The sequence below is a fragment of the Strix aluco genome, chromosome 17 (genome assembly GCF_031877795.1).
Source record: "Strix aluco isolate bStrAlu1 chromosome 17, bStrAlu1.hap1, whole genome shotgun sequence".
NCBI classification, from domain to species: Eukaryota; Metazoa; Chordata; class Aves; order Strigiformes; family Strigidae; genus Strix; species Strix aluco.
The window spans coordinates 2,379,344-2,404,461 of NC_133947.1; the positions used below are offsets into that span (position 1 = coordinate 2,379,344).

Genomic DNA, 25,118 nt, shown 5'->3' on the forward strand with positions numbered 1-25,118 from the left:
GCACTCCAGAGGTGGCTGCACTTCAGCCTTCCGCTACCTTGTAGCGTGTTGTGATGTTTAATTAATATTAAGCACTTTGAAGTCCCTGATGTTACTTATTCATGCCCGTATTCCCCACAGACCCTCCTGTTTGATGTCCACATTGCTATTTAGATGCAACCCTCTTTGTCTCAAATTTAAGCGGAGAGGAGAGGTTGCTCTTTAGGGCACTACACAAAAAGTTGCCCTTCCCGGGCATGAGATCAGCTTGGCTGCATATTCAGAGATTTCTGAATACATTCTCGCTACTCACCTGGGTGCTCACAGCACTTCCGTGGTGTAAATCCAGAGAAATCAGTTCTGCCCTTAACAACCGATATCTCAGATGCAGCTGTTTTCCATCACGGGCCATCACACCTGGGGGTTTGTCCCTCTGCAGTACTGACCAGCAGAGAGTCCTTGTTGTGTCCCAGGATGTGGAAATTAATTTAAGGTCGCTAAATTTGGGCACTGTGGGTTGAACAGTAAAATCAATGCAAGAAACCTCTGTCTCAAAAACGCGGGAAAGCTTTCCCTGCCACCCGCGTATTTACACAGAGCAACAGCCACATGTGAGATTGTCATTTAACAATAATTTTCTTGTTATCTTTCAACAATTATCTTTTCTTTCCATTCCAGATGAGTTTAGAAAATGACGATAAGAGAGCACGCACGCGATCGAAGTCTATCAGAGGTGAGCAGCTGGTTATCCTGCAGCGCAGGGATGTATAGACCTGAGCTCCCTGCACTTTGCTTGTTCCAAATAGGCTTTGATTTTTCAGGCCCAGGCTTAACTCTTTAAGTTACGCTCACTGCTCCCCACCTCCAACCCCACTGAAATTTGTCCATGAACCTGGAAAACTCCCAACCATAAACCTTTACCGGTCCTCATAATATTTAACCCTCATTCCCTACATCCAGGGGAAGAAAACAAAATTTATAAAAGCCCCTTGCATGCTTTGCTTTAGGGGGATCGCAATCACTGGAGCTTCAGATCAGCTCCCTGGGCTTTCATCATGCACACTCTGCCAGTGGCTTTGAAGTTGCACATCTGAGAGTGCCTGGCAGAAGTAGTGCAGGCTGGAGAAGCAAACGGGGCTGTCCCCTGGCAGGGACATGAGGACAAACGACTCATTAATGCAAAGCTTGATTGCTATTTGTTTTCCAACTTAAAAAAAAAAAATGTGCAGGTCTTTCTTTGGGTGCTTTCTCTCTGGGAGGAGGTGAGGTGCTCTGATACAGAGCACGGGGTGTCACCTCGGGTGCTCCCATAGCCACGTGTGATGGTTGCAGACTGGCCTCTCCGTTTTGGATCCCTTTTGTGGCTGTGGATTCGATGAATTGCAGAAGTGGCTGGAATTGAGGAACAAATGGGGCTGGCTGAAAAAGTGTGTTCTGTAGCTCCCCCCACACCACCATGCTGGACCACTTTCCTTTGTCCTGACCCACCTTCCTTCTTACTCTTTTCAGCATCTGCATCTTTTTAAAACCAAAACACAACCCAGATGCTGCCAATTGTGCTGAATTGAGCTCAGATATTTGGGTTTCATTGCTTTGTTGCCTGTACATAAAGGTGCTTGCTCAGGTTGCTCATGACAGCGCCCTGATTCTATTTATTTTCTCACACCCTGCCTTCCCCACAGTTGAATCTGGGTTTCTTGATGTGAAAAGGTAATTTATTGCGCACACCCTGGGACTTGCCACTGCCTCCAGTTTGTTGTAGCTTGTGAGTCATCCCACCGGGAGCTGGATCCCAGGAAACCCAATTAGCTCAGACAAATTGAGCAAACGTGTTATGGTTTTTAGCCTGGGCAAATTTAGACTTGTGTTGTGGGTTTTTTTCCTCCTGATTATCTGGATTCCTGGCTGGATGTAAGGTTTCAGCAGTGATGTGATGTTGTATGTTGTTATTGTAAGCAGCGAGAAGTCCTCTTATTCACAAGTGAGGAATAACCCCTAAAACCCCTAAAAACGATTGTTTACCCTAAAAGCCAAGTAGCACATCCCCTACCATGTGTCTGAGCATGGGCAGGGGCTCCCACATCAGTCCGGTGTGACAAGGGGAGGAGAAAAATATGCTTGTGCCCATTGATATGTAGGAGGTAAATGTGGCCATTGCAGCAAAACAGTAGTGAACAGTGTAAAAAGTAGCTGAGAAGCATATTTTAAAGGCAAACATAGAGAAGAGAGTGTGAGAAAACTTGGTCTTTACTTGAAAGGGTTTGAGTCATATGTATGTATATCAGTACAGCTTCACTGACTTTAAAGTCCTCATGTATTTAGAGAGAGGGGTAGTCCCTGATGCTGCAGGCACGCACTCACGTGCTTGAAATTAAGCACAGGCCTGAGGATTTACAAGGCAGGATTATGATTTACTAGAGGCTGGCTTGAAATGAATGATGGCAGGATAGACTTGCCCTGTCTTTCCCAAATGGGATGCCTGAAGAGGCAATAGAAACCCAGCTGCAGGCAGGAGAGGATCCCCCAGAGAAGGGGGATGTCTTGGGAGGGGCTGGGCACCCCTGTTGTGTTTTTGACCTTGTGTTTGTTTCCATTGCTGCATCCTGCCCCTTCACTCAGTGCCCACGGAGCTCATCGGCCAGGAGGTGAGGTAAGGACCCTGCTTCTCCTCGGCGGTGGGAGGGAGGGGAGGCCCTGTGCTGGGATTGGCTTGGGCAAAGCCCCACAGCTCCTTCCAGGCTTGGGAACCTGCGAACCCGTGGGACTAATGGGGTGGAGGTCGTGCTGCGGGGCTTCTATTGGTGGGCACCTCGCTGTGTCCGAGTCCTCAGGGCACCACTTAACAACACACATTAGAGGAGCCATAGGAGTTAAAGGGATGAAAACACGAGCTCTGGATGGATCACGTTAGAACGAAGACCCTCCAGCAATCCTCTGTCCCACCCCAGATCTAAACCCCATCAAAACCCAATGCCCACATTTTGTGTTGCAGGATCATTAGGGACAACATCCTACTAACCAGAGTTTCTTTTCTGTATATTTTACATCTGCTTGTTGCCCCAAAACAATGTTGTGTCACATCACTTCTCGTGCCAGGTGTTCCTGCGTTGGCCCTATGTCCCCTGTTGAGTCACCGAGGTCCTGTTGTCACTCATTTAACAGCACTGGCATGTGAACAGCAGCAGCCAAAAGAGCCGGAGCGAGCCTCTGCAGCCCTACAGAGCTCCTCATTATAAATAACAGCCTCCCCCATCTCTAAGCTCCCTTTAAACCTCGCACAAGGGCTTACGCAAGAGGTAGGAGTCTTTAACCTGGACAGGCGCTAATAGCAGGGGCTGCCTTTCCTCACAGCCTCCGTCAGGAAGCCGTGTGTGTCAAAGAGTAATTGGACCTTAACCAGCCCAATTTCAGAGCATTTCTGCTCCTCCGCTCTCCTATTACTCTGGAGAGACGGGAGGAGCGAGCGGCAGGCATGCCACTTCTCCAACTTTTATTGCTGAACACTTGAGTGGAGGTGGTAATTGGAGCAGGTGACATATATAAGGGGCAGGACAGAGTGCTCCACAAAGCCATCTCTGCAGCTGTCACCTAATTGCCTGAATAACTGGACGATTAATCGACTAATTGGAAGCAGGGCATCGTCTGCATAACAATAAGAGGCCCTTTTGTCAAGCTTATGAAGGTTGAGGAGAGGGGGAGAGCAGGTCGGTGTGGTGGCTCTTGCAGGGAAGGAGAGCAGCTTTAAGAGACCTCAAAGCCCCTTTCCCCTTTTGGGATTCCTGCCAAAATACGTGAAACCTCCCCGGAGGAAAGCAGGGATGGGAAAGCCCAGCCCAGAGCAGGCTGAGCATCACCTCAGTGCTGGTGCTTTTTAAAGGGATTAAATCGACACACTGAAGCCAGAGACATCCCAAATCACCACCTGCTTCGGAAAACCTCAATGCTGAACCACTTGGCTCTTTCCTATTTACTTTTTAACGCAGGCTTCATTTCACCACATCAAAAATGGGGTGGGGTGGGGGGAATCCATTTTAATCGATTCAGGAAAGCTTATAAAAGCTTGTACATCTTCATCAGAGCAGCTCTTGTTTCCCACTGAATAAGGCCTTTTTCAGGCAAGCCACTGGTATCATAAACACTGCTCTGTCTCTCAGCATGCAGTCACTTAAAGTGTGTCTGGGACTGCTCAGGACAGAGCAGCCTCAGTCATGACTGAGGGCAATTAAAATTAAATAGACTTTCAGATCATCAGCAGAGGGAGCAGCGAAGGGGGGAGCTCGCTCCTCCAATTACATGTCAGCGGAACGAGATCTTTTTATACATGTCCTCGAGCGTTTTGCTCGGGAAGTGACGCCCCCCTGGCAGGCAAGACCCCAGGTGTGGTGGGGCTCGGGCTGTGTGTACTGAAAAAGCTGGGACACCCCCCCCCACCAGGCGATGGTGTTGGAGGATGCTCAGTGTGTCAGGTTGAAACCAGGCGGTGAGCAAAGGAGACAGCAGGAAGGGGGGACTTTGTCTTGGGGGGGCCAGGAGGTGCAGCTTATACCCACGCCTCCTCTAGAAAGCCGTGTGCCCTTAACGGACACATTGCCATCATTTACTCTGTTAGCATTAGCTTTGCTAAGCTAAAGCAAGTCTCCCTGAAGGAAGGATTCCTACTCTCCTGACAGTTCAGCAGCCCTTTTCTGTCCCGGTTTTGGGTTGAATTATATTCTTTGAACACAGCGATCTGACTTGTGCACGGTGTTCTGGGGAGTTGAGCCATTAATAACCCGCCGGTGCACCCAGAGCTACTGCATCCATTAGTGCACTCGGATCCTCCTTATCCTGAGCTTTCTGCAAGGGCTGAGCTCTCTGCTGAGAGCAGAAATTCTGAGTCCCTAAAGCCTGACTTGGCACTTGGTACTATTTAATGTTGTCCCATGTCTTTTACTCCAAGAATAACAGGCTGGCCAGATCCCCTCTGGGCTGGTGATACCTTCTCCCTTTGCACTGTCATCAAGAGATTTCATTAGCGCTTCCAACTTCCCAGGCCGAGGGTGATGCGGTGCTAAATGAGGTTATTAATCCTACACGACTCCAGAATTCCTCAGGCGTCAGGCAAGTCACTTGGGTATCCTATAATCAATGCCATAATCTGGTTTTGCCAGAAAATGTTTGCTTTAATGCTTCTTATCTGGAGCCCTTATAGCTCCTGGAGCTGGGACTAATTACCCCCGCAGGGGAGGCGTGCAGCCCCATGCTGGGGGATGCAGCAAGCAGGCTGCATCGCTGCAGCCCATGGCAAAGGCAGCAGCGGCTGCAAGAGCTGCCCAGAGCTCCCTGGAAGTCTTTAACTCATCCTCTACTGCAGAGCAGCAGGAACAAATGCAGGGATTTGGGAGATCTGGTCACCTAAATCCCACCTGTTCCCCCAAAAGTGAGGCTCTGAGGTGCTTGTGAGGAATTTTGTCCTGCTGATCTCCACCCAACATGCTCTGGCTCAAACCTCCTCAATCCACTCCCAGCCTGCTCCTTCCAAAAAGCCACCCATTTCTTAGGACAAGGAACCCCCAGTTCCCTGATAAGCCATCAAATAAGTGAAAAGCCCATGTTTTCCTCCTGTGCCAGCGAAAAAGAGAACTGAAGAGTAGCAGTGGGGAGGCAGCGTGCAGTAGTTGCCTGCTTTTTAGAAGCTTGCTCTTACACATGCAAATCTTTAATTAAACATAATCATAAAACTATAATGAACCGTTCATCTAATTAAATGGGGTGAGTCATTTCATTAATTTTTAGCAAACTGCAAGGCTGCTCTCCTGCCCTCCTCACTTGGAATTCAAAGGGACAAGCTGAACCATTTGAGGGAAATTATCTTCCCTTTTGCGTTTATTTTGTTCCTTGTGCACAGGACCTGTTTAACTGACCATAGTTTATACACTTTTAATTAAAAATGAATTCTCCGAGTCCTATTGCTGTTGTTGACGGTTGCTTGTTTCCCTCTCAAGCTGTCCAACCCCAGGCTGTAACGGCTCAGGACACATCCGTGGAAAGTATGCAAGACACAGAAGGTGAGGCTGGGTTGGAGGTGGTGGGGATGGAAAAATGCGAGCAAGAAACCCAAAGGCAGATGTTCACTGGAGAGAGGCTGGTTCAGAGGAGCAACCCAACTCACCTGCCCCAAATCTGCCTGCCAACAAGCCTCTTTCTGTCTCTCCATCTGTCCATGAGGGATCGTGGGGGATTTGCTTCACCAGGCTGACAGTAGCCTTCCCCCAGACCCTGAACCATGGCACAGTACCTGGCTCAGGTGCCTGAGGTTGGTGGGGGCTGTCAGCAGGCAGAGATTTTGGTCTGCTCAGTGCCTCTATGGACAGGGAGGGGAAAGGAGAGTGTGCTGGCTGCCTTGGAGGCCACACCAGCCTGGACTGATGGTTTTCATCACCTCGTAATGGTGAAACCTGAGCAGTTGGTGGACATGCCCCAGGGCCTGGTTCTTCATTCCCTGCCTGGTTTCATGGTGGCACTGGTGGCCATCATCAACAGTGGTGCTGGGAGCTGTGGATCCTGCTGTTCCATGGACAACAACTGCCCATGGGCCAGACTGCTGGAGTGAGCCCAGCATCCTTGCCCTGGCTTCTGAGAAAAGTTGACATAGTTGCACAAAGTCAAAGTCTGAGAGCAGATCTTCCGGCCATGAAGGGTTAAACTAGCTAAAAATCTGGGCTTCTGGATGACATCTTTTTCTAGTACTTGTGTATTTGTCCCACTTGCCTTTGCCTAACTGGTTCAATGTTGTAGCCGTGCCTTTCTCACTCAGCAATGCCTCCTCTCTGCTCCTTGATCCCATCTGCAGTTTACAAAGCTGCCCTCTAGCAAAGAAGAGGAAACTTCAGGATGCGGAGGCTGAACATCTGGTGTCGAAGAGAAAATCCCATCCGCTCAAGCTGGCCTTGGATGAAGGCTACAACGTCGACAGCGACGGCAGCGAGGAGGCCGAGGTGAAGGAGGAGTCTGGCTCCGATGAGTCGGAGGGGACGCTGGAGGAGGATGAGGCGGAGGCGGTGGAGCAGGAGGAGACCCGCAGCCCTGAGCCGGCAGAAGGTGCTTTATCATTATTGATTGTAGAGCTGTGTTCTGCAGATGAAAAAAGGGCAGGGAGTGTTAATAACCAGGAGTTATAGCTCCTCTGAATTATGTACAGGACGGGTCCTTCAATTATTGTGTTTGGTGGAAGCACAACGGCAAAGCTCTTGTTAAGCTGAGAGGGGATATGCACAGATTGTCTCCGGTGTCTTAAAAATGAGAGCTTTTCCATCAGGGATGCTCCCTGGGGAAGGACCCATGGAGAGCACAGAGGAGCTCACTGCCTGGCTCAGATGGCGGTGGGGAAGGCAGCCGGGGTCCCGCATCGGTGCCTCGAGGGGCTCGGCTGGCTTCCCTGGCGCGGGAGCCATGTCCCGGCTGGATCCGGCTGCCATCCCAGAGCAGGAGTGCCAGGCAAACAAGCTCCCCGTTTTGGAGCCCCTGGCTTGGGGAGCACTGACTGGGAGTGAGGGGGCCAGATGGCTGCTGACGGCAGGGGGCTGGGAAGCTGCGCGCATCTGAGCCCCACGAAAGCTTCCACATGGAAATCCCCTTTCTACCTGCCATTCCCAAATGCAATAAATTAGGCTGCTCCAGGGGTATAACAGCCAGGCTCTGGTTTCAATTAAGCTTAAGTAAGATAAAGAGATGTTTACGAGCTTACATAATTACTTTCTTTTCCTTCTTTCTTTTTTTCTTGTTGTCCTTTTTTCTTTCTTTTTTTCTTTTCCTCCTCTTTTTTCTTTTCCTTCTCTCTTTTTTTTTTTCTTTCTCCCCTTTTCTTTCTTTCCCCCCAACCTCAGAGAGAAGCCCATCAAAATCAACTCATTACGGACAAAACCCAGCAACAAGTACGTCTGGGCCCAGCAAGGCCAATTATAGCAGCTATCAAGAAATAATCGCCAACTCTCTCCTAAACCTAGGCCAAATAGCGGAGGAAACCCTCGCCATCGAAGGGCAACTGCCTGAAGCTGAGCTGCAGGTCTCCAAGCCGCCATCCAACGTTGTGCACTTGGTCCATGAGGATGCAGGAGAGGAGTTAGTGGAGGAGGAGTGCGACAAGGAGATCATCATCCAGACGGAGGATGCGGAGGAGGTCATCGAGGTCACCAGCGAACGCAGCAGCGAGTTGTGTCCGGAGCACCGGGACGATGCAAACTGTGAGGAATCCTGCAAACTGCAGAAGGCTGAAGCAGAAGAAGAGGATGAGGAGGATGAGGAGGAGGATGAAGATGATGATGAGGAGGAGGAGGAGGAAGAGGAGGAGGAAGAGGAAGAAGAAGAGGAGGATGAAGAGGAGGAGGAGATGGCTCCTGAAGTGATCTGCGAAGAAGCTCCTCATACTTCTCAGGACACCCAGAAAAGCCACTGTGAAGGGCAGTTCAGCCCGAAGCCCGAGTACTCGGTCATCGTGGAGGTCCGGTCAGATGACGACAAAGACGACGACGCCCGCTCCCAGAAATCGGCGGTGACCGACGAGTCAGAGATGTATGACATGATGACGAGGGGGAACCTGGGGCTGCTGGAACAAGCCATTGCGCTGAAAGCCGAGCAGGTGAAAATTGTGCGGGAGCCCAGCCGGCTGCCAGGAGAGCACGTAAAGCACTTCCAGGTGGATGAGAAACAGAGCAAACCGCTGGACAGCATCCGAAAGAGCTACTACGGCAAAGGTATGGGGACAAGCTTTCGTGTCTCCTTCCTTCCCATCCAGAGTGAAAGAGCTGAGCTTGTCTGCTCAGCACCCCATGAAAACTGGGCTGCTGTGGGGTTTCACAGCCCACAGAGGGAATTTAGCCACAAATCCTCAATGCCCCGAGGGATGGGGACATCCTACATGTCAACAGTGAATGCACAAAATGATAGTGTCCTCTACATCTCAGCAGGGGAATTGCCTGGCTAAATTGCCTGCTGGCCTTGAAAATCTCAGCCTGAGCAGTGGGGCTGGTTTAAAATTTAAGTGGGCTTTAAAGTAGTGGTAGGAGTTTGGCCACAGCAACACGAGGGACTTCGCAGGGGCTGCAGAGTCCCCCCAGCGCTGAGCTGGGCTGCCTGCTCGGTCAGTGTGAGTGGCTCCATGCTCCTAGCTGGGTTAGTTACTCAAATTGCTTTGCTGATTTTAATTTTGAAACTTTCAGTGTTACAATTTCACCTTCAGGAAAAAAACCTCCAGATCCAAAGGTTTGTCACCGTTTGACTGGAGAAGCAGTGGGAAGCATCCGTGGCAATTTTTTCCCTCCTTTCCACCTCTCTCCCTCTAAATCTGCTAATCTGCGTCCCACCGCCCTTTCCCCACAATCCTTAGATCCCTCAAGACCCGAGAAGCGAGAAATCAAATGTCCGACTCCTGGCTGTGATGGGACTGGCCACGTCACGGGACTCTACCCTCACCATCGCAGCCTCTCTGGTTGTCCGCACAAAGACAGGATCCCTCCCGAGAGTGAGTACATGGTGGGATAACAAGGGTCACTTAAATTAGTCTGAAGCCTTATTTCCTAGGGGGAATTTCACACCTGATGGGTAGAGCTGTCTCAAGGCCAATGGGCACTCAAATACTCCCAAATGATGTGTATTTTATGACTGAGTCCCTAGCACAGGCCTGATGTTAATCCTTGGGGTCTGACAGAGTTTCTGGCATGGGATGGTGTTTTTCCAAATTGTTCTGGGATGCGTCTATCCACTGAAGTGTTACTGCTCTTCGTGGGAAACGTTATGGAGATTACTAAGAAGTCCTACCCTTCTTAAAGATTTTTAGCACCATCCTGTGGAGAATGAGGTCCCTTCTGTGAAAATCAAAGAGGTGCTTTAAAAATGACTGCCCACTTCCAGAGGTGTGTAAAGCAGTTCCCATCTTTACACTGAATGTCGCATATTTTTTCCTATTTGGGATATCGTGTTGGGAAGAAGGGGAAACTGTTCTTTCTTGCTGTCCAGATGTGCTGAAGGTGTTGCTGTACAGCAAAGGAGAGGAGTCATTCAGGATGTGCAGAATAGCTGAGTCTCCTTCTATGCTCTCATCGCTGTAAAATTCACAAGGTGTTATACCAAGATACATCTATTCCACAGAAAATATTTATCATCATCATAACAAATTTTTTTTATATATATATGCATAGAGAGATGTTTTATTTTTACCTCTCTGCCAGCATCCTAAATAGCTTTCCCTGTACGTATACATAAAAATCAATGTTGTATGTTTATGATAATGGCATAATAGACAAAAAAAAAAAAAAAAGGAGCCCTTCCTTATCAGTAATTTCAAAGGTTGCAGACCTGCCATAAACACAGAACTGCAGGAAACAAGGAGAAAGTACAGCTATCTTCACACAAGCTTGAATGCAAGAAAAAAATATTAATAAATAACTAAGGCTGTGTGCTTTAGAAAAGCTTGCAAATCAAATTATTTTCTTTACTTTTAAGGTCAGCGCTGCAGGAAGCAATAATCCTGAAGATTAAAATTTTAAAAAAATCAAACAGACTGGTCCTAAGGATAAAAGCAGAGATACAACTTCAATCACTTAAAACTACCTGAAATTGGGAGACCTGGCTCCAAAAGGGTGGTGGGAGGGAGGGGCTGGATGGGGGAAACTGGATTGTAATCAGCAAACGAGGAGAAAGCCCAAGCTGTGTGCAGAGATGCTAATCTAGTGCTGACCTGAGCACTGCTGCCTTATAAATCTTTTTTTCTCTATGCAGACGAATTCTAATTACAGCATTTCACGTTCCCTGATTTCTAGGAAACCAGCGTACAAGACTTGATGATTTTATCTTTTTTTTTTTCTTTTTCCTCTGATTTTTTATCAAGTTGTTTTTGCTTCCCTTCCCCTCTCCCCTTCCCCTTCTTGCTCCAAAGTCTTGGCCATGCACGAGAACGTGTTGAAATGCCCCACGCCAGGCTGCACAGGACAGGGTCACGTCAACAGCAACCGCAACACGCACAGGAGGTACCAGCTTCAACTTCTTCTCCATAACGGCCAGGGCAAGGATGGCAGCAGGTCAACCATCCCCAAAAGCCTTTACTCTTGCACTGAGAGATGGTGCAACTAAGATGGGTGACCCTGAGACAAAGAATAGTATGGGAAAGCCAGACAGGGCAGTGATTTCTGGCTGGGCAGTAGAGTGGAGAAATGCTTCCAGGCTCTCAGGTGGGACTGCAGAGGGGTAGATGCAGGTGGGTGGTCACAGAAGAGATGTTTGGCACTAGAGAAGCAGAGGGTGCCCGGTGAGGCTGACTGGAGGGTGATGTTTGTGTTTGGCAGTGTGGCACTTAGCAGGATTTCTAGGAATTTCCACAATATTTAAGCTGAAATTATTGATGAGCTGGGAATTTAGGTCCTCTTGGTGTAGGATCTCAGCCCAGATGTGGTCAGGAGAGGACAGGGCTGCGTTCTGGGACCTGTAGTTATACCCCGTTCTCTGGCTTCGGTTAAACTCGAGCGCTTTTACAAATGGAAAGGCTGCAAGCGGAGGGGATGGTGCACTTAAAAGCTAGAAACCTTCCAAAAAGCCAGAGTAGCTTGTGCTACAGGGATGCGCTCATGAATTTGTGATTTACCATTCGTTGCACTTGAGCTTAATTGGCAGAGAGTAACATCTCTGTGAATGTTGATGCGTTTGCAGGCACGAGGTTAGTTTGTGTTGTTACTCGTTCAGCCATGGAGGAAGCTGCTGGATGCTTCGTGGTAGCTGTAGCTGCTAGAGGAAACTTAGGGAAATCTGCTCGGTTAATTGAGAAGCTCAGTTTGGTGCAGGCAGCAAGTGATTGCAGTGAGAATGAGGTGACCCACTGGTGTTAGTGGGTTATGGAGTGAGCTTTGGGCACAGTGGCTTGGGCTGAGACCCGGTGGGGTCAGAGCCCTGAATTTCACATGGGGCTGAGCTGGGGTTCCCTCGGTGCTGGCTGCTCCAGTGATGAAGGTGTCTGTGATGGCTTGGGGTCAGCTGGGAGCATGTGGGCTCTGCTTGTGAGGTATTTTTACCTTCCGTGAGCAATTGTTATAAGAGCCAAGCTGTCCCAAAGAGGCAGAGCCAGGCTCACGCGTAGAGTGTGTGTGGCAAAAGCCATTCCAGCCCCCAATCTCCCCCAGGCACTGGCAGCCGTGTACATCAGAAGTGCAAATGTTTCCCTACAAGTGCCCCTCAGAAGGCTCCTTTCAAACGCCCCTGCAAAAGATCCAAATAAATACAAATCAAAAATGCCATTTAACTGCTAAAACCACTCAAAGAAACCAGTCCGTCCCCTTCTGCCCCTGCTGTGCTCAGCCCGGGGGAGCTGTCTTCTTGATCCACCTCCCGGCCCTGGGGATGCTCCTGGAGAGATCTGGTACTTGATGTTTGGCTGCTTTGCTGCTTGCCAAGTCTAAATGTAAGCTAGGATAATGATAATAAAAAAAACCCCTTTAAATGTGAACACTTTTCTCATGGGCTCAGTTCAGCTCTGGGTCCCTGAAATGAAGATTTTCATGCTCATCCCTCATGCTTGGTTTCCTTCTTTCTTTTTTTTTTTCTCCTTTAAAAAAAAAACCTCACACAGTTTATCTGGGTGCCCCATTGCTGCTGCTGAAAAATTAGCCAAATCGCATGAAAAGCAACAAACCCAGTCTGGTGATCCTTCAAAGACCAGCTCCAATTCTGACCGGATACTCAGGTAAACGGGCCCGCGCAGCCCAGCGCCGCGCAGCCGCGCTGCCCCAGCCCTCCCCGTGATGCCACGCTCGCAAGAGCAGCCGTCACGGCTCCCTCCGGCTGTATCTTGATACTGCTGAGTCCTGTTATTATGATCATAGGTCTCGCCAAGGTGGGGAGATATTTAATTGATGATCCCAGGGAGGGCATTGAGGACAATGAATTGCTTCTGTAGCATCAATTAATGCCGAGGCTACAGGCCAAAGGGTTTTACCAGTGCAGCAGAAGGCATTTGTGCCGATTGCTCTGCAATGCAAACTGCCAGAGAATGATGGTTATTATATTAGCATTATAAGTAGGGTGGGCTCAAGGAGGGGGAGGAGAAGATTTAGGCTACATGTAAATCACTCGATGGCAGTTTCGTGTAAGCCCACCCGCTTTTCTTCCTTAGCCCGCGTGGTTCAGAGGAGAGAAACCTGCCACTCATTTCCAAGCCAGTCGCATTTATTTTGTTATTTCACCCGTCTCTATTTTCCCGGGAGAAAGGGCTGTCTCACATTAAGGATGTCCCTGATAGATGCTGGCTTCCGTAGCTGATGTGATTCATGAGGCTACAGATGGATTGTAATATGGTTAGTTATTTTGCAACGAGAGCAGGATAAAAACCGCAGTACAAGCCCTGAGCAGCACTCCCACAAAGGCATCAAGGTCTGATTAATTTATTTATTTGCTCCCCAGGACTGCTGAGCACCCTGGTGCACCGGTGCTCGGTGCTTTGGAAAGGCCATTTAGGGTGATTACTTATTTATTTGCAGCGGAGCCTGCGCCGGGCGCAGAGCGCTCTCGGTGCATCACGAGGACGGTCCATGCTCCAAGGAGCTCCCGCTCCGAGGACTCGCTGGTGGAAAGAGGTCACGGGAAGGAGAATAACAATAGGCCATTTATATACAATTTATATGCAAGACAAATTGATTCATGATAGGCAGCCCAGCAGAAGCGGGTCTTTAAGAGGGGCTCTGCAGGCAGGGGAGAGGCCCTGGTGCCTTTGCAATGAACCTGCAGGAGGGAGCCGAGCTAAATTGGGGTCCTCACGCCTTCGTGTGCCAACCTGTGTCCCATAAGTGATGCCCAAGTTTCTACTGCTGCCACGCCACAGCAGCCTGTAAGAATATATGAGAGCAAAACCTCTGTGTTTTGCCTAAAAAGAGAAAAAGAAAAGGGGGAAAAAAATAAAAAAGAAATCTAAGAGACCCAAACCAGGTGCAGACTTGGTGAAGGAGAGCAAAAGGGCTGTTGCTGCCTCTCTTCCCCAGGAGCCCCTTGGGGACAAGATGCAGCTACCTGTCCCCGTCACGTCCAGTCCCCTCCCAACAAACATCTCGTTGAGGAAAAGAGAAATCACTGTTGCTCGTTGTTTCATCCTCAGGCCTATGTGCTTTGTGAAGCAACTGGAGATCCCTCAGTACGGAAGCTACCGGCCCAACATGGTCCCAGCAACCCCCCGGGCCAACCTGGCCAAGGAGCTGGAGAAGTACTCCAAGGTCACCTTCGATTATGCAAGTTTTGATGCTCAGGTTTTTGGCAAACGCATGCTTGCCCCAAAGATTCAGACTAGCGAAACCTCACCTAAAGCCTTTAAATGTAAGTTGGGAGCAGGGGTGGGCTGGGTTTTGCATTTTCTGCCTTTCTTGGCGTGTTGCGAGGCTCTTGGGATTGTGGCTTTGGGCTGATGGGAGACTCGGGGCCGAGTCGCTGGATCCCTCCTGCTGCTGTGAAGCAGGGGGAGAAAAGGGGGTGGGGGAGGCTGAGATGGGTCCTGTGGCATGTACATGGTGGAGAGAGAAGCCTGTGGCTGCCAGTAAAGCTTTGCTTGAAGGAGAGTTGCTTTGGGAAGAATTGCATCGAGTGGTGGGAACATTAATCTGAGCGATGTCTCTAGGTGGGATAAGTTACACAGTTGTCCTCAGTCAGTCCCTGTTGCTTTGCAGTTCATATCTATTGATCTGTCTTTCCTCATCTAGCTAAATGGATTACAGTTTTCTTCTCTTCCATCTTATATATGACCCACTCCACCCATTTGTCTTCTCTGCCGTGCTCTGCTCTCCAGCTCTGCTACCTATCCATCACCCACCTCCAATCTCCCAGCTCTTTCCCATCGTAGCCACCCACCTCTGCTTTGGACCGAGGACCTTGCACTGGTTACAACACTGTGCAACAGAAGTGTGGGTGCAAACGAAATGGCTAAATAAACCCTGAGGGGCTGGGCTGTCAGGAGCAGGAGGGGAGCCATGTGGTGAGACAGCCTGCCACAAACTGGTGTTAAATCTCCCCCTTCCCTTTGACACCAAGCATGCACCTGAAGACATCTTTTTGAGGGAAAAAAAGAAAAAAAAAAAAAAGATTTAGTAGCCCACTTCGCGGAAGTCAGCAGCCTCAAGAGGGCTTTCTGTTTGGCTAATCCCGCTTCGACAATCCTGTTTAATCCTGATGCAGCTGCTCTCTAAAAAGTGCTCATACTTGAAAGCATCCCGGTTGTTGCACTACAATGGAAGTGCCCTTTATTACAGTACTAAATCTGTAAAGGATCAGACAATGAAATTGGATGGAGGCCAGAGAGCACAACTGCCACTGTCATCCTGGGTTAGGGCTGATGGAAAAGTAATTTGTTTCCCAGCACAAGTGATTCTCTTGCTGAATAGATTGTGTTATTTGCAATATTAGCAAAGAATTTTCAGGGTAATTGTACTGACAAAAATAATTCCAGCAGACCCACTAGGATAATCCTTTCTATTTTTTCTCATCACTTATTTTACTAATTTGCTGATTGCGAGTCTATTAGTGGTAGAAATACTTACGAAATGGAAAAGCATCGCTGAGCCTACGGTGTGAAATTGAAATTGGCATCTCACGATCCTGGATACGGTCAGGTTGGGCTGGCAAATACCCGCACCCCACCGCAAGGATGTGGATTAAACTGGACTCGAAAACAAGCAGCCGTACACAAGAATAACCATTTGGGCAAACCTCCAATGAGTTAATCAAAGCAACAAGATGAATATGATTGCCAATCATAGCAGGGAAATCTGTTCCTTTCACTGAGAACTTATTTTAAAGAGATCTTCATCCAGAGGGATTTATATTCCCCTGCATGTGTGTGCATAACTCCCATTAATGTCAATATGCATTATATATGCACACAACGAGGAAGAAAGCAGTCCTTGGGAAGATTAGCATTTTATAGTGTCTTATATTATCAGTTTGTAATGGGAATAATGAAATCGCTTTGCTCTGTAGCCGCACCAACTGAGGTTGTCTTGCTGCTTCGCCATCGTCAGGTCAAAGCTTACAAGTCTTCCCTGAGTGAGACTCCTGCTGAAGGGGAGGATGTTTTCCCCCAAAAAGGGCATAGTGAAATGAATTAAGAATTTGAAGATTCTGCTAATTGATTCAGAGTACAATCCTGTGACTGTTCAAAACCAGATGATCCCCTTTAGCACCCACTGAAACTACCGACTTCAGAGGGACTCTGTGGGGGTCAGAGCCCTCCTAAACAGGACCAGGTTCAAGATTAGGGCAAGTTTTATTGTGGGTTAACCCTGGGAAATTTTCATCGGGTGTAAAAAATCGCAACTCCAGGATTGCACTGCTGTGTGCTGTGACATACAGTAACAGTGCAGTGTCGTGGCCGTGTGCGGCCGTGTAATAAATCCTGTTATTCAGGCATATTTAAATGATATGTCATCTGTCAGAAAATCCATATTTCACTGATGTCATCATCGGAAGCTCATATTTCATGGCCCTGGTTTTGCTATTAATGTAATTTTTTAAATTGGAAGTTTTCAAACGTTCTGCAGGATATCTCCCTGTAAGTCAGCTCTGCAGGTAAGTTATGAACATACAGAGAACAATAAAAAAAAGAGCCAGGAAGCTTCTCTAAGCTTTCTCATTTAATCACTTCCACCAAGGAGTACCTTTAATGAAGAAAAGCACTCATGTTTTGAGGACTTGATAGCAGAGTCAGTTAATGAATTAAGTTTTCGCACCCAGAGATCTTTGCACAAGCCACAGCCAGCACTGCTCCGATCGCACATCCCAGGCCACAAAACAGCCCGTGGATTGGTGATAACCACAGGTTGCCACTGGAACTGCCCATGGGGGAGTAGGTGCTGCTGAGGATGAGTATGGGGGGATTGCACCGATCTTCATCCCTTCAAGACCTTGGGAGAACCAATACATTGGCTGTGTCAGACTGTCTTGACCTCTCACCGCTGCCTGTGCCGGTTATACAATAGCCTTGTGTTGTTCCTTCTCTTTTTATTCCAGCCAAACCTTTTCCAAAGGCCTCTTCCCCCAGCCACAGCCCCTCCAGCAGTTACGTGAAGAGCACTTCATCTTCCTCCACAGGCTTCGACTACTCCCACGATGCCGAGGCTGCGCACATGGCTGCCACTGCCATCCTCAACCTCTCCACCCGCTGCTGGGAAATGCCGGAGAATCTCAGCACCAAGCAGCAAGAGGCCCCTGGCAAGGTGAGCCGAGTGTGCCCGGGACCATCGCTCCAGCACGCAGTGGAGTGGGTTAAAACTCGAAGTTTGGGATGGGAGAAATACCTTTTTTTATCCTTCATTTCATTTAAATGTTTAAATATAGAGGGAATGCAGAGACTCATCATGTATCACCCTTTCATTCCCTGCTTTGGAGGAGGTAATCTTGACTCTTAGTGTGTTATGGAGACGCATCGTGGTTCAAATTACCCATCTGAGATGAGCATCGTTCCCAAGCGGAGTCTCAGAGCTGGTTTCAGTTGCTCACTGGTCTGTATCTGATGCCATTTGAGATTCCCCAGTTGTGCCCAGGCCGACCTCCAGCTATTTTTCAGAGGAACACAGGTTTTCTCCAGAAGTCCCATGTTGTGCCCCCAGCCTTGGGCAGGTGTCTTAGATGCCATGGGGCATCTTAAGTGGCACTAGATGCCTGTGTTCAAGCAACTGAGTCAAAATGCCACACTGCTGGTAGTACAGGGATGCATTAGCATGGCGTGTTCCTGAAATATTTGTGAAAGAGCGTCCTTTTTCATTCACTTCTAACTGACTGTGGAGAGGATGGGACATGAATTAACTGTCCCCCACACTGCAAAAGTCAAACAGGGGCAAGATCCCTGTAGGGAATTTCCGGCAGCTGCTAACATTGGGCATGTTTCCAACCTTTCAGTCCATGGACATTGAGGTGGATGAAAATGGGACTCTGGACTTGAGTATGAACAAGCACCGCAAACGGGAGAGCACCTTTCCCAGCAGCAGCAGCTGCAGCAGTAGTCCCAGCATGAAGTCCCCAGACGTGTCCCAGCGCCAAAACAGCACCAGTGCCACGAGCAGCACCATGACCTCCCCCCAGTCCAGCCAGACCTCCCGCCAGGATGAATGGGACGGGCCCATTGACTACACGAAACCAAACCGTCAGCGGGAAGAGGAGCCAGAAGAGGTGAGTGGTGACTCTTGATGCTTAAAAAACACCTCATGGGGGACTGAATGCTGCGTTTGCTTGCACAGTTGTCCTGTTTTCCCCTAGTTTGTGCTCTGAGCCTCAGAGAGAAATATTATTAGCTTCATCAGTGCTGCCAGATATCAGCTGTGGACAATCAGGCAGGAGGCAGATGCTCTTGGATCTTTTGGGGTGCTCTCGCAAAGGAAGAGCCCACCACTTGCACTGGCCTGGGTCTGCAGCGCTTTCTTCATTGTAAATCCTTCCAGCTCCCTTGCACCGGCGGTGCTCCTGGGGCCGTTCCCCAGGATGATTTATATCTGCCATTAGCAGATATGGCCCTGTGTGCCATGAACATTAATCCTGCAGCCTCCTGGCTGGGCTGAGTGTCCTGGCCCCAGAAGCAGCACACTGCCTCTCTGCCCATGGGGAGGCCGTGCTGAGGATGAGGATGGGGGGATTGCACTGATCTTCATCCCTTCAAGTCCTTGGGAGACCCAGGTGTAAATCCTCATGCAGACATGTTTTACACATTTCTCCTATAAAAAGGAGAAATTCCAGACTATGGGATCTCTGGTTTGGGTACTGCGAGATGCTTGCAGAGGGCTCAGGAGCATTGGCAATGCTGCGCTAACTGGGATGAACCTGGGACCCTTTCCCACCACGGCTCAGCAGCAATGGCTGCTACTACAATCACTTCTCCTGGCTGTTTTCTTGCAGTCAGAGCCTGCTGCCCACTCTTTTGCCTCCTCGGAAGCTGATGAGCAAGAAGTGTCGGAGGAAAACTTTGAAGAACGAAAATACCCAGGGGAAGTTACTTTAACCAACTTCAAGCTTAAATTCCTCTCCAAGGACATCAAGAAGGAGCTGCTCACGTAAGTCCTGCCTTCATGTCTCTTCCTCCAAAATGTATACCCAGGACAGCCAGGCTGGTAGGAGACAAAATTTATTAGCAGATGCGTTTTAAAATTAGAAGTGTAGTTCCCTTTCTTACTGTGATTGGTCTTATCTCATCTAAGGGGTTCAAATGAAAACTCAAAGAGAAGCCCTATCCTCATACAGCTGCTGATCTTTGAGGCAAAATCCATTCCCCTATGGCCTGGAAACTCTGCAGCGACGAAGGGAACTTTCTGGGGAGCTTGGTGCTCTTGGGATTCATGGACGTGGCTGTGGAAACCTCCTTGCAGGGCCCCTTTTCCCTGGCGTTTTCCTTCGAGTGTTTCTGGCACAGTGATGGATCCTGCTTGATCTCATGCCCCCTTGTTTTGGGACACTGAGTGATGCTGTGGAGCCAAGGGCACCCAAGAAATCTCAGTACCTTCTTGATGGGGGTGTTGAGGAAGACAGGACTTGTTGGCTGATTAACGTAGAGGAAAGGGTCCCATCACCGTGATACTGCAGGGCCACAACATGTGAACTAGGGCTGCAGCAAGACTGCTGTCATACTGCATTTTACACTGGAGAGGGATCCTAACCCAGCTCACATCTGGGTATTCATGGCACTGGGTGGGTGGAAATATGGACCCAGATTTATTCTATCAGATGGCGTATCGCTCTCCATTCACACTGATCCCAAGACTAATGGTTAGTGTTTAGAGTCTGACCCAAATGGTGCAGCACGGACCTGGCAGCAGGTCGGGATCAGTCTGGAGGTTGTGATGGGGAGGTGTCCCCCCGCCAGGCGGCCCAGCAGATCTGCTGTTCTCGGCTTTTCTCCTGTGCATCTGACTTTCCTGTATGTTAAACAGGGAAGAGTCGTTGGGCATTGTTTTGCTGACCTTATACAACGTAGTAGCTCGTTATTTGGCTATGCAAGCAGGAGGCTGAGGGAGCAGACAGGCGGGGGGGGAGATCCGTGGGGGCAGAGCAGCAGCAGCATCTTCCCTAAATGAGCAAAGCACAGGTCAGCTGCCCTATGCAAAGCTCTAAAGCTTTTTAAAAACCCAGCAGCGATGTGAATAGCGATTTCTGAGGTAGAGCCCTGAAGTCCTCCTGTGCTTTAATTGTATTATGAGGGTAGAGAAATTTCCTAAATGGAAACAGCCCTGGAAGAAATAAATGGTGTCATGTGCAGCCCTGAGCCTTCTCTCCCCATTTAACATCCTTGTTCCTTTCTGGCCCAAGGGCTGTAATGAATTAGCTGTAGTTAACTCAGGAGCAGACTTGCCTGCTGTTTGATGCTCCGTGGTGCCTAGGTGTAGTCCTCGGGCCACCTCCAGGCACTGACAGCCCTCGCTGTGAAGGTGCTCCTCACCTCTATCTTCTCATCACCCTCGTGTTGGTGCATGAGTGGGTACCACGCGGCGATACATCGCTGCTGCCTGAACATCTTCGTATCAGTGCTGGTTCCAGGGCTCACTCTGTGTGGGGGGGTGTTGTGGCTGTGAAAAGGACTCAAGGCTGAGCAGGTAATAGCTGCACCCCCAAGCCTCAACCTGCCAGGTCAAACTGTCCCAGGATATCCCTGAAGTGTCCCAGGACATCCCCACGCTCTCACATACCCGCTGGCCTCGGGCACGACTCTGCCAGAACCTCACTGCTCATGCACAAACCGACTTTTATTCCCCGGACACTGAGGGGGGATGGCCTGTGCACGTGGAATTCATGGGGGAGGCAGCAGAGAGGGACGGGTGGGAAGCACAGCCCGGCGAAGGCAGCAGGCGGGATGCGGCAGCTCTGCCTGGCCTCGATTTAGGAGCCCCCAGGCACACAAATCGAAGGTTACTTTTATTCCCTTTCTGGAGGGAACAATGTTTTCAAGCTTTTCTTTGCAGCTATAAGGGCTGACAAAAAAAAATAATTCAGAAAGCTGAAACCTGACGCTTTCAGGGAATAAGGTGATTTCCACAGCCAGAGCTTCAGTATTGCAAAAATCATCCAAATTGGCAGCACCAAGACAATGTGGTCATGCCTGTTCCTTCGTGCGACCCAGAAGGCTGCTTCAAGGCTCCCACTGCCACCGAGCAAACCAAGCAACTAAGTATTTGAACACTTTCTTCACATTCGGCACAAATTTTTTCAATTTTTTTCACTTTTTTTTTTTCACATCCTTGTGACCTTTTGTGAACAAAAAAGGGAGGAAGGGCAGCTGAAAGGGAAACAGCTGGTTTATTTGCATACAAACACATGCTGAGGTCCAGTGGCAGGATGTCTGGTACCGGGGCCAGGCTGAGTCCCCCCGCAGACAGACCCCGAGGGGGGCTCAGCTGGCTCTGCAGATCCGTGGCTCTTGGGTGATTCCATTCCTTTCCAGCACTTACACTCATTGTTGTTGTTGTTGTTGCCCAGTTGCCCAACCCCAGGCTGTGATGGCAGCGGACACATAACGGGAAACTATGCCTCTCACCGCAGGTGGGTTGACCTTTTCTTCATGGCTTGGATTTGGAAGTCAACTTTTTATTTCTTTTAGTATATTTTTTGACCATGTGGATAGTTTGGTTCTGTTTCCTCCCCACCTTCTGTTGCCCCTCTCCCTCCCCACGCCCTGGCCCTTTTTCTTTTTCCTTTTTTCTTTTTTTTTTTTTTTTTTTTTTTTGCTTATCCAGATATTCCATCTCTTCTCTTTCAGCCTTTCTGGTTGTCCTCTTGCTGACAAGAGCCTCAGAAACCTCATGGCTGCCCACTCTGCTGACCTCAAGTATGTTTGCGCTCAACTTGGAACTCCTTTTTTTTCTTTTTTTCCACCCTTTTTTCTCTCTTCTCCCTCCCTGCCCCCCTCCTCTTGCTCTGCTTTTGCTTTTCCATCCCCTCCCTTCTCCTTTCAAAGAGCCGATCAAAATCTGCCTGCGAGGAGCTCTGGTGGAGTCCAGCCTCCAGCTGCTGCGTTGAGAAGAGAAAATGGCACGGAAGAAGCTTATTTTGGGGAGGGGGGATCACGGCAGTGATCAGAAATAACCTAGACCCCTGGCAGGTTTCCTTTGGGCACTGTAGCCATATGCTATTTTCTTTTTCATTTGGAGTCTTTTCCCAAGCTCTTGTTGCCTAGTTTGTGCCATAACCCTTTTCATTCAACATTTTTGTATGTCTCTCAAATAATCCAAAGCCTAGATAAAGGCATATGCTTTATTTCTGGGTAGAGGCACAGCTGGGAAAATACTGCCAGGACATAGCAAAGCCAACTCTTTTGGAGAACCTGGGACACTAATTTTGTGCTAAATTTTAGGGGCCGTTTGGGATGCAGCAACAGGGGTTTCTAATTTCCATGGGAGTCTGATTTGTGAGGGAATGAAAGAGGGAGCAAGTAAATGCTTGGTGAGGCCAGATCCTGAGCCAGTGGCAAAGGGCTCACAGGCACCCGAATTTCTTTGTTCCCATTTCTGCTCCTGATGGGAGGAATCCAGTCTTCACATTTTCATTGAAATATCTTCCTCTGAATCCTGTTTTCAGCTTTGCTGTTGTCTTCCCAAAGCTCCTCATTTTCAATAGGAATTTATTCTTCACAAGAAGATTCCCCAAATTCTCTCTTAGCTTGCCTCCCCTAAAGAAAGGTTTAATAGAAATTGTATTTAAAATAGGTGGAGACACTGAGGGGACCCAAACCCTCCTCCACCCACACCCCATCTTTGAGGAAAAGCTAATTGTGATTTTTTTTTTCCAACATCACTTCCATGGAGCCAGCCTATTTTTGGAGGCTGATTTTTCTCTGATGCTCCCTGCTTTGCTGAATCCAGTTTCAGGATTATTTGGATACTGAGACATTTGTAACTATAACTGAAGAGCCTCTACTGAGAGTAAAACCTCATGGGGGACTTCACATTGCACAGGCTCATCATAAAGAAATCTACCCGGTGTCCTGTACGCAATCAGTGATGTTTGGAGCCATGGTAAGAATAGTCAAGTCAGGTGGGAGCCCCTTTGGTCATTAAGGTGATTGGTAAAATCCCAAACCCCTTTTTTGGTGGCCCGGAGGGCAGTGTGGGTCTGGGACTGCTCCACACCTCACCACTGATGTGGGTGCTGGTGCCAGGAAAAATGTTTGTTAACTGCCTGCTCCTTACCACAGAGGTGGAAAAAGTAGCTGGATTAGTCGATATTAATAGAATATGCTAGTGGATGGAAAGGACTCGCATGATTAGCGCTAAGTACACTTAATCGTGCATTATAGACGATATACATTTTGAAAGAACCTCTTAAGAGAGCTTTGCTGAACTGGTGTTTCTCCAACAGCCTTAAAGAATAGCCCAGTGATAAGGCAATTAGCATTCAAGATATTAAAAGCTCTCAGGAACGGTGCCCGTTTCCAGTAAGAGCCTGCAGAAAAAACAAAGGGGGTCGTCCCTGAGACCAGGCATCGCACCGAGCCTTGCTGTGCAGTGTCCCCTGCTCCCCTTGGGCATCTGATGTCATTGGTTTTTATCAAAATACTACACAAACCAGGAGACTTCTGGCCAAAACAAAGCTTTTTAATGTTATTTCCCAAGTACTGCTTTTTCTCTCCATCCTGGTGAGGATGGGAGCAGAGGAGGGAGGAAGGGAAGAGGATTTGGAGATATTACAGATAGTGCAGTCATAGCTTTTCACAACTTCAGATAAGGCCATGTCAGTGTTTCTATTATAAATTCTATTTCAGGGGTTAATATCCCTGATATAAAAAAAATAGCTCCAGGCTGGAACATGCAATAAAAGGTCTCTGTCGGTATGATTTGTCTCCAGATAATTAAAAATAAAAATCAAATCAATTCTCTCCCCTCTTTAAAAGTCCTGAAAGGCAAAAGGAGTTTGGTGTTAGTGTTTTCATAATTTCATCCCACCCTGAAGCTAGAACAACAAAGAAATAGTTTTGCTTTCTACTTTAACAGTGTATAATGGGGAAACGTCACAGTCATCTCCTAAACCTGTAATTTCTAAATGAGTTAGAAAATTTGCACCCTCAAAGAGGTCCTGCTGGGTATGTCCCTTCTCTTACTGCACCAGACCTATGTCCTGGGTCAGAGCATGCTGAGCCTTGGTCCTGACTTTGTCTCCCTGCCACCCTTCTGGGACAGGACATGTCCCTGCTCTCCCACCCTAGCTGAGGTGCCCATTTTTTTCACCGATGGACTATTCAGTGACCCACAAATGCCAAACCCTCCATCAGAGCTGGCGCAAAGAGGAGAATTTTGGTATTTTCTGACCAAAAAAAAAAAAAAAAAAAGAGGACTTTTTAAAAGGCTGTTTTCCAAGCTGCAAAACTAAAGGCTTCTGTGGAAATCGTTGCGTCACTGACTCTCAGGGACCAGAGCACCCCAGCTATACCATTGCCTAGGTCAGGCATGAGTTTTCCTAAAGGAGTGGCCTCAGGGGCTGCCTGTGCATCACCACGTGTTGCCCATCAGTTCACCGGGGTGTCCTGGAGACACATCAATCCCTGCTCTGCTGTGGGGTACCAGCCAGTGGGACCAAACCAGGCACCAGAGTGGCTTTAGAAAGGGGATTGAAAAAGTGAGGGCACAGCAAATTCCTCCCCCAACGAGAAAGGGCACTCTGCAAACTTGCAGAAGCTTGCTCCAGCCCAGAAGCGAGCAGCTGAGCATCTCCCGCTTGTCCCGTGGCGGCACCGTGGGCTTCCTCCCCCCAGTCCTAATCGCTTGACTCAAACAGCCCAGTCTAATTGGCAGGCTGGCGCGCACATCCTCGGCGAGCACTCCTCGCCTCTTTTCCTTGTCCCCATGACAACTTTTATGTCTGCCACGTCACCAAACAGCATTTGGAGCAGATCTTTGTGCTCATGGTATTTCATATCCCCTCACCTTTTTTTTGCTTCTGCGCCCTTAATGATGCAGCGCTTAACTCGTGCTATTATCTTCGCTGCCGCTCGGTAGGGCTCGCAGCCCCTGCTGGCCTTTGTGCAGGTTTGTGTGATCACAGAAGTATTCTCCAGGGTTTGCTTTCAATAACATCCCAGAGCGCTGGATGCTTACCTTCAAACCCATGCGCATGGATACATCTTCAAAGACCCCTTTGTAACAGCAGCGGCTGAGGACTGAGGGGCAGAT

General features: G+C 48.8%; 1 protein-coding gene across 7 annotated transcripts in view; it reads left to right on the forward strand.

Moving 5' to 3' along the window:
- MYT1 (myelin transcription factor 1) overlaps positions 1-25,118 on the forward strand; it is a 64,767-nt gene that overhangs the window by 27,606 nt on the left and 12,043 nt on the right. For 3 of the 7 annotated variants that reach the window (XM_074843128.1, XM_074843129.1, XM_074843133.1), the window contains exons 3-16: positions 658-712; positions 2,599-2,629; positions 5,964-6,026; positions 6,812-7,059; positions 7,845-8,711; positions 9,344-9,478; positions 10,844-10,982; positions 12,572-12,685; positions 14,090-14,304; positions 16,987-17,192; positions 17,875-18,144; positions 18,865-19,019; positions 21,433-21,495; positions 21,713-21,781. In XM_074843128.1, the coding sequence (XP_074699229.1) occupies positions 658-712; positions 2,599-2,629; positions 5,964-6,026; positions 6,812-7,059; positions 7,845-8,711; positions 9,344-9,478; positions 10,844-10,982; positions 12,572-12,685; positions 14,090-14,304; positions 16,987-17,192; positions 17,875-18,144; positions 18,865-19,019; positions 21,433-21,495; positions 21,713-21,781 (2,630 nt within the window). The remainder of the gene's footprint in view (positions 1-657; positions 713-2,598; positions 2,630-5,963; positions 6,027-6,811; positions 7,060-7,844; positions 8,712-9,343; positions 9,479-10,843; positions 10,983-12,571; positions 12,686-14,089; positions 14,305-16,986; positions 17,193-17,874; positions 18,145-18,864; positions 19,020-21,432; positions 21,496-21,712; positions 21,782-25,118) is intronic. The other 4 variants (XM_074843130.1, XM_074843135.1, XM_074843131.1 and 1 more) reach the window with 3 other exon arrangements.